The sequence below is a fragment of the Notamacropus eugenii genome, chromosome 4 (assembly GCF_028372415.1).
Source record: "Notamacropus eugenii isolate mMacEug1 chromosome 4, mMacEug1.pri_v2, whole genome shotgun sequence".
NCBI classification, from domain to species: domain Eukaryota; kingdom Metazoa; phylum Chordata; class Mammalia; order Diprotodontia; family Macropodidae; genus Notamacropus; species Notamacropus eugenii.
The window spans coordinates 327,010,092-327,024,295 of record NC_092875.1 but is presented as its reverse complement, the minus strand read 5'-3'; the positions used below and the strand labels follow the sequence as shown (position 1 = coordinate 327,024,295).

Here is a 14,204-nt window from a genome sequence, read left to right as displayed (position 1 = left end):
GCCTTCCTGAATCATATCCACAAGGAAGATTTCCAAATCTTCAGTAAGTAAGAGGTAAAGACATATATGGTTCCAGACCAGCATAAACATCTCACTGCCTAGAGAGGACAGGTAGAGATGGGGCCTCTTGAGATGGTCTATCCTTCAGCAGAATTCTCAACCAAGAGGTAGAGAGACAGGGATGATGTGAGTGGCTGGTGGCCTTCAAGTAAACCAACAAATCTCACACCTCCCTTATGAGGCAGCTGGGTGGCACAGTGGATAAAGAACTGGGTCTGAAGTCAGGAAGACCTAAATTCAAATCCATCCTTAGACCATTACTAGCTATGGGACCTTGGACAAGTCACTTGACCTGTTTGCCTCAGTTTCTTCCATTGTAAAAAAGGGAGCAGAATATCACCTATCTCACAGAGTTGTTGTGAGAATCAAGTGAGATAATATTTGTAAAAGTGTTTTGCGTACACCTTAATAAATGCTTATTTCCTTCTTTTCCCATCTATGGAGTTTGTGATCATTCATAAGATTATATCCAAGTACTCCAGAAGAATTAAACTGTACTACTTGCAAACCAGGTCATTATATCAGACCCCCTGGCAGGTTACACTTTATTGAAAGCAATACAACTACCACCTTTTATTGTTTATTTATTTATTAAGGACCTAGACTGAGTACAGAGGACCATCCTAGGCCTGCGTGAAGTAAGAATTCTAGATAAGGCATAGTGCATGGCCCACGCACAGAAATCATGTGTATTATTACTTCTCTGTCTCAGAGAGATGCCAAAATGTGATAGCAGGGTAACCTACAATGAATTAACGTATTAGTAAGTATATAGAACCTAGAGGAACTTTAGACATCATTTTTCCGAAACTCTCTCATTTTACAGATGAGAAAACTGCAACCCTGAAAGGGGAAATTACTTACCTGAGATCACCAAGTAGTTTAAGAAACAGAGCAAGGATTCTGAAAACACTCAAATTGCATCTCTTTAAAGGTACATAAAATATTTATCCATATTAACTGGTCTTTTCCTTCACTTAATCTGATTTAAGGAGGATTTGCTACAGTTACGTAATAGTTCTGTCTCGGGGCTTCATTAAAGCAAAGCTTTCAATATGGCTGACCAACAGTCTTCACAAAATCATGAATATTAGAGCCTCAAGAGACCTTAGAAGCCAGCTAGGCCAATAACCTCATTTCAAGGGTGATAAAAACGAGACCTAGAGAGGGCAGATGATTTCCCTAAGGTCATACGGTGAGCATCTGTTACAGCTGGGTTGTGTACCTTGAAATCCAGCTGGGATGGATTTCAAGGCTAGTGAACTTTCTACCTTATTACATATAGATCTAGTCATAGTAAATATCACATATTCCAGACAATAAGATGTGATAGTCTAATAAACCTCCCTAATTTGGGGGGCCTCTCAGAGATCCATGTTTCACTTATAGCAATCTGCCTTTTCTCTGGACACTCTCTCACCCTACACTTTTCATGGAAATGTCCTCCTTTCCTAGTCCATCCCTAGTGTCTACCCACTTTTGACATGAGAGGTGGGAAACTCATAAGACCAGGCAAAAACAGGCCCATGTCCATAAAAGGTCATGCCTGGGTCCCCTTATACAAATGATGAAGGACCTTTGCATCCAACACATTGACTAGGAAGAGCAATGAAAAACTTCTCAAAACCTGGAGGTGCCAAATCTGAGGGAAGTACGTCCATCTGTCTAAAGTATTACTACTAAAGAGGTTCTAAAAGTCGGCCTGCCTCGTTCCACTGATGTCCCTGTATCCTCTGCTCTCACTCCTAGTGTCTCATTTTAAACTTCAGGCCTTCTCTTGTCTGACTAGAACACTCCATAATTAAGGCCTATTGCCTTATCCATTATTGGTCTCTCAAACTTCCTACTGAAAACTTCTAAATCCTCAAACTGCTGGAATGGAGTAGGCCAAAATATTGCCAACGTTTCAGATGAAAGCAAAGCACAAAATTTAGGTGTTGTCAGAGAATACCCTTTCTTGACAAAGTAAACTGCATTGTCAAGTGAGAAAGACTCACTTAGTGATCTGAGGCCCAAGGAACAAAGGAACTGGAATTGCTTCGGGTCATGTGATAGGAAGAAATTTCAGAAGAGTCAAGTAACACCTTATCCCAAAAGGTGAGTAATTCAAATATTGGAAATATAAGCATTGGGCACAATGCCCCATGTCCTGACCACAAAACGCTTCTTTATTTGGAAGGTTCTGCTTTCCAAAGAAGACCAAAGTACAGCCTTGAAGTCTCCTTCCTTGTCAGATTGGTTTAGCATTTTCCACACTGTTTCCCTCTCTTCTGCCTTTTTCCACATGCAGACACTGGATTCCTTTCAAGCAGCCTGGAAACAAACCTTACAGAGTGGGCCAGGCTTGCTGGAAAGTATTCTGCCTAAAGCCAATCCAGGCTGATATTAGAAGAGAAACATGAAAAAAATGACCTAGAATTACCTGTGTCACCATATTCTCCAAAGATATTAATGAAGACCTCTGCATCTGTACCAGCGCCAATTACATCTCCAGTGTAGACTTTGATATCATACTTGTTATCTGGATAGAAAGAAAGGGAGGAAGAAAGAAACTCAGGAGTCTTTCTAACAAGTTTAATTTAATTTAATAAGTACTTGCTTCTAGCAAGTTTAATTTAATAAATGCTTGTTGAACATCTGATTGAACCATAGGATTTATGAGCTGAAAGGGATCTTCAGAGATAATCTAGACCTAGGTCTCTTATTTTGCAGATAGGGAAGATGGAAGCCAGAGAAAAGAATTGACTAGTCACATATTGAACATTATCAGTAATACTGGGAAGAAAAGAATATGGACTTGGTTATTCCACTAACAGACACCGTATATTCCAGATAATAAGGTGTAAGAGTCTATCATCCTCTCTGATTGAGGGAAGGAAGGGGCACTCTCAGACACCTACTTGTTCCACTTGCATCAACCTGTGTTTACTCCAAACACATTCTTATCCTATTCTTTTAATGGAAATGTCATCTTCCTGTGGCCCATCCCTAACACCTCTGTACTTGTGATATGAGAAGTGGGAAACCAACCAGACTGAGCAAGAATACACCTGTCCTCATAAAAACCAGCTCTCTGGGCTTCTGTTTCCTTATGTGTAAAATTCATCAACAAACATTTACTGAGCACTTGCTGTGTGTAAAGCATTATGGTAGGCACTGGGCATGCAAAGACAAAAGGAAGAAATAGTACCCTCAACGAACTTATATAACACTGAGGGAAAATATGTACACAGATCAGTAAATACAAAATTCATGTAAAGTAATTAGTGGGAGTAGAACACGAAATTGGGGGATGGGGGTGAGGAAAGGTTTTTATATAGTTGTAGCAGGTGAGCTGAGGGAGGGAGCCAAGGAATAGGAAGAAGTAAAGGAAAGAGTAGAGGGAAAGGGAAGGGAAAGGGGAGAGGAGGGGAGGGGAGGAGAGAACCTTTGTTAAATGTTTACTATGTGCATTTTGTAAGGGAGTTAGGTGGCACAGTGGATAGAGCAACAAACCTGAAGTCAGGAAGACCTCAGACTCTAGCTATGTGACCCTAGATCAGTCATTTAACCCCGTTTGCCTCACTTTCCTCATCTGTAAAATGAGCTGGAGAAGAAATGGCAAACCACTCCTGTACCTTTGCCAAGAAAACCCCAAATAGGGTCATAAAGAGTCAGACATCACTGAACAACAAATGTGTCATTTGTACATAATACAATTAACTCTCTAATGAGAGGCAGTATATATAGTGTATAGAAAACTGGCCTCCAAACCAGGAGATCAAGTCCCACTTCTGACACGTACTGGCTTTTTGATTGTGGACAAGTCATTCAACCTCGCTGTGTTCTAGTCAACTCATTAAGACTGTAAGTTGCAAAGAAGATGCCACTGCATCTTATTGGGTTAAGCACTGGAAAGATATAGACAAAAATTACACAAAGTGAGAGGAAAGGTGTGAGTGGTGATCTGCACCAAGTTCATATCAACAAGGTCATAGATCCACCAAAGTTATTGAAATAATTTGGAATTTAACTTGTTCAGGGTAACATAATGCAGGGTAGGCCTGTATTTTCTTATTCTTAGTGACAAGTCTTTCTAAAAAAATTTAAATCCTTCTTCAGGTACACTCAGAGGAAGAAAGGAGACATATGTACCCCAAAGGGGGGCAAATAAATGACAGCTGATAACAAAAATACTTCAAATATCAAGTTGCAACAATGACAACAACAGTAGTAGCAAGTGAGAGTTACATAATGCTTTAAATTTGCCAATATTCTTGACATCTCATCTAATCCTCTGAGATGGACATGATAGGCATTTTTAGTCCCATTCACCAGATAAGAAAACTAAGGTTCAGAAGTTAACTGGCTTGACTGCATCCCATAGCTAACCAGTGTTGGAGACAGGATTCAGACCCAGGCCTTGAAGAGGACTAAAACTCCAGGGCTCATTCCATTACAAAAACAAGTGTAGGAAAAATAAAGAAATAAAATAAACTCCTGAGCCTCACTAAAGACTTTAAGGAGGTGCACTAGAATACCCACAATGCTCTGGTGCTTCCACAAAACTGCAATATCACGCATGTGGCATTCCAGGGCCTGGAAGGGACTCATTGCCCTGACAAGCCTGAATCAGCCAGATCGCCTTGCTCCAGGATGCCAGACGCTCACTCTCCATCCTGCTGCAGTGTTCGCTGTTTTGGTGCCAGCTGGCATGAGCTTCCAAGTTCCATCCATTTTACTCAACATTATTCTCTAACAAGATCTGAGGCCTTGCCTCAAACAAGAGCAAAAACCTTACCTTGGCCTGTCTAAAAGGCACCCCATGGCTGATCATGCTATGGGCTAAAGACGCAGGCAAAGGGAGTTCAAATTCCAACTCCCCTTCTACACCTAAATGTCCTGCCTGAATTCAGGCAACAATGCAGTCAGGATACTTAGGCAAAGGGCCAAGGTTCCAGAGGGAACTGGAAATGTTTATCCTGGAGAAGGGAAGGGGGATGGGGGTGGGACAAAATTACTTCCTTCAAATATGTGAAAGTTTGTCATCTGGAAGAGAGATTAGATTTACACTGGGTAGCTCCAGAGGACCAACCAGGAAAATTACAAAGAGGCAGATTTTTTTAGCTCTGCCTTAGATTTTAGCTCTATAATAAGGAAGGACTTCCTAACCAATTAAGCCTGCCTAAAAATGAAATGGCCTAGCTGATGAGGAAGAGAACTCTACCTACCCCCCACTAGAAATATTCAAGAAGGAGGTGGAAGACCACTTTTTGTGGGGCATCATGGGAAAAGATTCTTGCGCTGGGTGTCAGGGAGGATTAGATGACTTACAATGTCTCTTCCAAATCTAAAATTACATAATTCTACCTCCAGGAGTGACTTGCTTAGAAATTAGGATATAGGACCAATAAAGTGAGAAATTGAGCATTCCCAAACTTGTAGAGCTAAGGAGAAGCTAGAATGAACCCTGGAAATCCTTAGCATTTTTAGACTTTATAGCTGCATTTTACAGATGAGGAGCTGAGGCCCAGATAAGTTTCATGACCTGCCCAAGATCTACTATTTATTAAGAAGCAGAACATGGATTTGAACCCAGACTAACTGCAAATCCAGCACTCTTTCCCCTGTAGCGTCAGAAATAAGCCAAGATCTGAGAACTAGTTGAGGAAGGGGGTTAAAAGTCAAAGCAGAAATTTTGGAGTACATAGTATTCATGGTCAAGTGGAGGTCTGGAAAATATGTGGCCAAGGAAGACACAAGGGAATCTACAATATTCATTTCTAGGAAGAAACCAAGGGCCTGGGAAGCAGGAGGTTGAAAAAAGGAAAGGGCAACCAAATGTTGGTGAATGAAGCAGGCCAAGAGTCCAGAAACCAAGAGGGCCGATGAACCAAGAGAATGGCCCCAGAAAAAAAGAATGCAAGGAAAGCCTTGATCATAGGGGCAAGGAAGATTTCAACTCTGGACACTTTTATACATTCTAGTAAAGTGTGGGCGGTTCTTGGGAATAAGGCAAATACATTTAAGGAGTACCTGAAACTAGTTAGAGAATGAATGAATGAAGAATTTATCAAGTACTTACTTTGTACAAAGCACTGTGCTAAGCATTGGGTATACAAATACAGAAATAAGAACATTCTCTGCTATCAAGGAGCCCACATTCAAATGGAGAGGAGGACTAATACCATATAGGGGAGAGGTTAAGAGCTGAGGCTCTTTGCTTATACAAAGACCATCCAGATTGCTCTACAATGAGGTCTAACACGTTATATTCTCTATTCCATTCTACCTCACCATGCCTGAGGGCATGATGCTGTGTGATCGTATGGGCCCTTAGGTGTCTATATGTGCCAGATGGCTTAGGAAGGTGACATGGCCTAAGGCTTGCTTGCTAACATTTAGAACACATTGTACCTTTAAGACATTGTCTGACTAGAGGGGAGAGACGTTCTAACAACCTGATGTGTGTAGAAATAGGTAGAGTACTGGATTATACATTGCCCTGCCTTGATATAAACAGGAAATATGTGTCCAACCTTTAGACCCAAGGCTATAACCATCTAGGAGGCATGTTTCCTCTCATAACAGTCCTTCAGCCCACCATCCCCATGAACTTCATGGAATTCTATTCTCACTCCCTCACACAGACCTGACCCACCACCACAAGTGCTTTGTCTTACCCCTCTCCTTGGGTCTGCCATCCCCCTACACTATGATTTCTCACTTCCTTCCATGGATTGGGGAGGAGGGTGTCAGTGACCATCAACCATGTAACAAAGGCCTACACTGGACTCCTTGAAGGACAATCTGTCCCCTTTCCTGACACAACTGCATCAGAGACAGACTATTCTCTGTATTACCCACCCCAAATTTACCCCAGATGCAAGAATTGCTAGTAGTGACTTTGCTGAAGCAGAATTTACTTGATTAAAGGGCTCTTAAAATTTTCTTCTTCATGCCCTAAATAGGGAGAAAAGTGGGGGAAGTCAGAAGGTGTAAACAGGAATGTTGTTTTTGTTGCCTGAGAACTGTGAACTCTTTCCTGACACTTCTCAGTGCTGCAATAAATGCCTGGACTTCTTTGTATCTAGCCACAAAACCCTGCTTCCCACCCTATAGCTGCAAGGGAGCACTGACAGAACAAAGAAACAATACTAGGTTCAAAGGGAAAGATACTAAAGAACCTCAGATTCCTAAAGGCCTGTTGAAGTAAGATAAGATCCAACTTCAATTACACAAACATTTATTAAGTACCTATTATGAACCATCAAACACCATGTGAGTGATTGACAGCACAGCAACAAAAGCAAAATAGGCCCTGTCCTCAAGGAGTTTACACAGTAATAGTGGATATAAAGTAGGCACAAATAAATGATTATATGTTCATATGAAGAGGGAAAAAGCCCTAACAGCTCTTTCATGCAAATATGGTTGTTAATACAGAAAGAAGCTTGTAACCCCCAAAGCATACTGTGTAATTTATATATACAATATATAATATTATATATAACATATATTATTATATAATATATAATATATAATTTATATTATTAAATACAGTTTATAATTATTATTTTAATAATTATTTATAATAGTATATGATATATTAATATATAATTCATAATTATTATTTATCTCTATTTGTTCATATTTATTTGTGGGTGTGTGTCTTGATGGAATATGAGCTCCTTGAAGGCAAGGATCCCTTTTTTTTGTTTTTTGTCTAGCATCTTGGACAGTTCTTGAACTATTATAGTTGGTCCCTAATGTTTGCTGATTAATTAATATGACTTTTCAAACACAGGTTTTGAAATTGCTTCTTTATGCTAATGCATGCTGAGTGAGCATATGGAAGGAAGGAAGGAAGGAAGGAAGGAAGGAAGGAAGGAAGGAAGGAAGGAAGGAAGGAAGGAAGGAAGGAAGGAAGGAAGGAAGAGAGGGAGGGAGGGAGGTAGGGAGGGAGGGAAGGAAGGAAGGAAGGAAGGAAGGAAGGAAGGAAGGAAGGAAGGAAGGAAGGAAGGAAGAGAGGGAGGGAGGGAGGGAGGGAGGGAGGGAAGGAAGGAAGGAAGGAAGGAAGGAAGGAAGGAAGGAAGGAAGGAAGGAAGGAAGGAAGGAAGGAAGGAAGGAAGGAAGGAAAGGAAGAAGGGAGGGAGGGATAAAGGAAAGACTTTAATGGAGGAGACAATACATCAAATGGCATGGTGGAGAGAGGCTTTTGGATTCCATGGAGTGATATGACCTTGATTTTCTATCTTCCCACCCCCATGGGTCACCAGCATTTCTTTCCCACACGTGCTAGCAATTCATTTGTAATCCACTCCGTGGATTGTTTGCTGCACAATTCACCCTCTAGGGCTTAGGTTGACTTCCCTCAGCTGCCAGGAGCCCCCTTCAGCTACTGTTATTATCCACTGTCTCTATGTGTGCAAAGAGGAAGAAAAATTCATTTTGCCATGAACATGAACTAAACAGTAATAGGAAGGAAAAGCAGCATTTTTAAGTCACCTAAAAGGTACAAAGTGGAGAAAACAGAGCCAAAAAAACCTCCGTGCAACAGCATAAAGAAAGTCAGCATGGAGTTGGAACACTGATGAAGAGCTCCACTGTCCTAGTTGATAGCATCCTGTCAAACAACGGACGTTTCCCTCCTTGCTGTTAACAATCTGATTAGCTGTTGTTCAGGGAATTTACTTTGCAGGGGACCTTGTTGGTTGGGAAGTATCTATTGTGTCAAAACACTGATATTTTTATATATTGTGTATAAAACACTGATACATTTTTAAAGAACTTTTAAATGACCAAATATATTGCACTTCTGAGTAGAAATCATTTGGGAATTATCTGATGCTATGGATGATGTTGATTCAAGTCAGCAAACACTTGTTAAGTGCCTGCACTGTGTTACATGCTGCTAGTTGAGGATTATGTGCTTTATTGTGTCTCAGTCAACCAGCAGTGGCCAGAATGAAGGTAAGAGTCAAGGCTTGAACACAAGTAGTTATGTCTTGGTTGGCATGATGCCATAGAAAGAAGGCTGGATTTGGAGTCAAAGATCTCAAGTTCAAATCCTGACTCAATCAGTTACAACCTATGGGACCTTGGGCAAGGGACAACATTTCTAGGCCTCAGTTTCCTAAACTGTAAAACGAAGGAAGGTAAACTAAATGACCTTGAATGTCCCATTTTAGCTCTAGCACTATGATCTTCTGATACTCTGGTTGGGAGGGGAAAGGAATATGGTCAAGGGGGCAGGAGTTGTGATGGAGACAGAAGCAGAGAGTCTTGTGCTAAAGAAGATGATGATTATTATTATTATAAAAGCTAACATTTATATAGTGCTTCACATACATTCTTTCATTTTACTCTCAAAATAATATCATAAATTATTAAATTTTTATTTTATTTACTTTATTATTTATTTGTTATAAAATGTATAAATTATTAAATATTATAAAATAAAATTATACATATTATAAAATTGGTACTTATAGCTATCCCCATTTACCATTTGGCAAATGAAGAAACTGAGGCTCACAGAGACTAAATGACTTGCCTAGGATCACCCAAGTGTCTCCTTACACACAAGTTCAGCATTGGGTCTGGAGGCAGGAAAACCTGAATTCAAATCCAGCCTTGATACCTCCTAGCAAAAAGACCCTGGGCAAATTACTTAACCTCTGTCTGCTTTAGATTCCTCAAATGTAAAATGGGGCACCTACTTCTCAGGATCATTATGTGGATTATATTTGACAACTTTTGTGAAAAAACTCCGCACATTGCCTGGCAAGTAGATTTTTAATAAATGTACGTCTTTCCACTAACCCGTGTTGCGTGGTATAGTGGACACCTGAAAGGAGCAGACTAAATAAAATATCTACAGTACTGAGGACCAGTTAGGGGCAAGTGGATGCTAGAATAAGAACTAAATGTTAAAACAGATAAGAATTCAGAATCAGTATCATGGAGAGAATGGGGCACAGTGGGAGACAGGGGCAAAATAAAGCATAGGAGACTCCATGTCCTACTTGCAGGAGATTTACCCTGGGATACTGGTCTACCACCAGAGCAGCTGTAATGAGCAGTGGCAGAACCGCTATAGTGGCATTTCCTCCAAGATTCTTAGTAAATCCACATAAGGAGAAGGAGACTGATTCATCTTGGCTCAAATCAGGCTCTGTATAATACTGAGAAAAGTGTTTATTGAGAGTGATTATAATATGTCCAGAGAGGAAGTCCACAGAAGGCAGAAGGTCAGCCACAGTACCATGGTATTTAGTCCTAGGTCTTTCTCCCTATATGTCATTTGTACCTGAGGGTGTTGACTGGGATCTGTATTAGTCTAAGTTCAAGGCTTACAGAGCCAAAGCAATCCCCAATCAAATTTTAAAGACAAGTTCAATTAAGTGACAGGGACATAGAGACCCCAGGGGACAAGACGCTCATCCTCCACCTGGATGGGCGGACATGTCAGTGAAGGAGAATGTTACTGAAGCTCACCTGTATACCTCAGTTTTAGGGAGAAAGCACAGGCAAACTGATGGCTTCCTATTTTAATTAATTATTATTGCTAACTTTGTGACAAGCTCAGTTCTTTCTAAGATGCTGAGGGAGTACAAGTGCTTTCTAAGTTTTGGGCACTCCTAGGGCAGAGCCTTCATAAACCTGCCTAGTTTCAACTCTGATGATAAGTGCTACTCTTCAGCTTACACCAAGGTTGGAAGAGTGAAGAATGATGAAAACTGTGATCAGATCCAACCTAGGTCAGCCCATCTAAATCATAGCAGCTGAGCTCTTTCCCAATTCTCTGTCCCTAGAGAAAGGTGCCCAGCAACTGGCATCAGGCATGCATAACAGAGCAACTTGTTAATGATAGCTTGTTTTGTTCCCCATGTGCTCTGGCAGAACATTCTTTTATGGCAGTCTTGTGTGTGCTAGCCCTGATCACTTCCTTTTCTTAATAGCTACAGTGGTAATAGCTCACATTTCTAGAGTGCTTTATAGCTTACTAATTACTTTCTTCAAAACAGTCCTGTGAGTTAGACAGGGCAAGTATTATTATTCCAATTTTACAGATGAGCAAACTGAGACTCCAAGAGTCACTTCTTGTGGTCATGTAGCTAGTAAGCCATCAGAGCCATAACTTTTCTAACTCTAAGCTCAGTACTCTACTACACCATAACAGGTGCCAGAGCCTACACACATAATTTCTTTGCACTGAGGTAAACACTCAAGAGTTCACAGAAATTTTTCCACCTCTTGGAAGGATAATGGATCTCAGCCTCTAATATGTCATGGACCCCCTAGTGGTCTGTTAATGCCTATGGACCCTTTCTCAGAATAAAGTTTGCTGTCTTCGTTCATAATTGAAGGAAAGGCTGAATTTCAGTTAGACAGGCTTTTCCCATTCAAGTTGACAGAATCCCTAAAATCTGTCCTGGGGTGGAGGGATCATCTGTGAACACCAGGTTAAGAAACCCTGACCTAAATAGAACCTTAAGTTGAGAGTATTGTTTCCTGGTTAAACAAACCTGTAATCCCTGCTACTGGAAAGACTAAGGCTGATATGTCTCTTGGGCTCAGAAGTTCTGAGCTGAACTTGGGCTAAACACAGTGGATGTCATCACTAAGTCTGGTGAACCCCCAAAGTAGTAGATCTACCAGGCTGCCTGAGGGATGAATTAGCCAGGTCAAAACTCCTAAGTCAATCAGCCATGGGATCAGAGCTATTAGTGACTCCTGTAATTCTAGGGTGAGAGAGAGACCTAGTCTCCCTCCAAAACATTGTCATTTCCTTCATCTCTCCCCAAAACCCTTCTCTTTTTCCCCTTCCTCATGAAGGAACCATCAGACAGCTCTTTAAACAGAGGGGAAACTAAGGCACACAGAGCCCAAAGCAAGATGAGGTTCTTGAGAATATACACAATCCTCAGACTCTTCAACCTCTGAGCCTGGCACTCCCCAACCTCCCTGACTGCCACCCCCTACTGAATTTTGTGAACACGAGATCACACTACGACCCACAGAACGGATCTCTGGAAAACCAAACTTCAATCGCAATACAAGGGGAGGAGGGTAATAAATCCCCTAGCCGACAGAACAGCTGAGACTAGACTGGGCTGCTCATTATGTTCCCCACAGCAGAAGCCAAACATATGCCCCTTTAATTAAGCCACCTTTGGATTGCTGGGGGAAATTGACAATCCTCCCCTAAACAGCTCATTCTTTGTGTTCTGAGCTCCATAAGGAGCTCACATGTTGCAGCGGCTTTTTTTCAGAAGAAGAGAGAATGAATGAATGAAATGGCCAGAGTTTCTTTTGTTAGCCTCATCAGGCATTGGAGAATCTTATTTTTAATAAAGAGTTAATACAACACCTCTTTATTTTTAGCAAAGACTTTGATGGTGTGGTTTGATTCCCTGCCACCCATCCCCCCACTCCCATTGTGTCCTGATGGGTTTTACGCCCCTACACACCACACACTTCCGGGGTTTAATAATATCTGAGACAGAGGTGGGAGAAGTGAGACATTCACAGCCGCCATGTAGGAGGAGATGAAAGCCGACAAAATACAGCAAAGTCTCCCAGGGGAATGGGGAGATACAGGGCAGAAGGCTCTCCCACAAGAGAAGGTCTCAGGGGTACTGACTGGAGGGAGGGGATGAGAGCCGAGAATTTGAGAAAACAGAAGGAAGTACAAAGATAAGAAACGGCATATACATCACTCTATCTCCATGTTACATATTTCAGCTAATGATGAATTGCCAATTACTGCAGAACTAAAAAAAATGACATTTGAATAACACCATACAACCTACAAAAAACACTTTACTTATCTCATTTCTTCCTCATAACAACTCTATGAAAGAGACAGAGCAAATATTGTACCCATTTTGCAGAGAAGGAAACTGGAGCTCAGACAGGTGAGGTGATTTGCCCAAGATTTCACCTTCAGGAAATTGCACAGCTGGGATTCAAGTCCAGAATTCTTGGTTCTAAATCCAGATCTCTTTCCACTTCATCCTGAACCAAGAGTCAGGGCAACCATGGGCCCAAGACCAGGAAAACAAATAGAAGTCAGAAAGACAGATAAAGAAGGGGTGATGTCTGATAGGCAGTGTGGTGATGGAGTTCAGGACAGATAGGAGAGCCAGTCTGGAGACTTAGGTGCATAGAGATGATCTCTGAACCCATAGGAGCTGCTGGGATCCCCAGGCATAGGAATGTGGGGCAAAATGAGAAGAAGGCCCGAGAACAGATCCTTCAGGTTGTCTGCACTTAGCAGGGGAAAGAAGAGCAACAATCCAGTGAAGGAGCCCAAGGCAGGTAACTGAAAACCAGGACACCACACTGTCATGAGAACCAAGGGGAGGAAAGCGGAGACAGGAAAAGAACTGGGAGGCTTCTTCCTGATGTGCCATCGTCTGACCACTTTGGTTGCTGTTGTTCTGATTTTGGTAACTCTAGATAGAAAAAACCAAGGCAGAGGGAGTGGAGTTATCACACCAACACCCCTTGCCCTATTGGGAGCGCTCCTTCCTCTGCTTGTACCATTGGATAAGCCAAATGGTCTTTAGGAAATACGGAGAAGAGTGGCAATATCATGAAAGAAAAACTGGCTCTGTAGTGAGAGAACCTGAGTTCATATCCTGCCTTGTATGACCTTGGCCCAGTCAGTTACCTCCCTGGGCCTTACAGCTGTAAAATGAAGGGATTGTGCTAGTTGATCTCTGACATCCCTTCCAGGTCTAGTCAATGAGATGACAGACCTCTTCTAAATCTCCTTGCAATCTCTCCTGTTCTTTCATCAATACAGGTTGACCTTGGCAATTTTCTCTAGACCCTCTTTAACTTTTGTTGTAAAAAGAATCCTGATTCCCTCCAATAAAATATACAGAAAAAAATCCCACAGATACCAGAAGGCAGAGCAAGGCAGGAGGTCCTAAGTGTCAGGCAAAGTATTGAACAAGCAGGAGATAGACAGGAACAGAGAGAACACAGGCAAGCAGACAAGAGAACAGATGCCCATCCTCGGCAAGGAGGAAAAGGCTCTGATCTTGAGACAGCTGGCTGTCCCAGCATCAGCTGCTGAGCTTCTCTCCCTTCTTGGTGAGAGCCAAATTTGAGTGAACCTGACCCAGAGGTTTGCGGTAATGGTAACTGAA

General features: G+C 41.6%; 1 protein-coding gene across 1 annotated transcript in view; it reads right to left on the bottom strand.

Annotated features, from left to right (window-relative positions):
* LOXHD1 (lipoxygenase homology PLAT domains 1) overlaps positions 1-14,204 on the bottom strand; it is a 283,771-nt gene that overhangs the window by 206,244 nt on the left and 63,323 nt on the right. Inside the window, exon 5 of the mRNA XM_072605219.1 lies at positions 2,483-2,581. Coding sequence (XP_072461320.1) covers positions 2,483-2,581 — 99 coding nt within the window. The remainder of the gene's footprint in view (positions 1-2,482; positions 2,582-14,204) is intronic.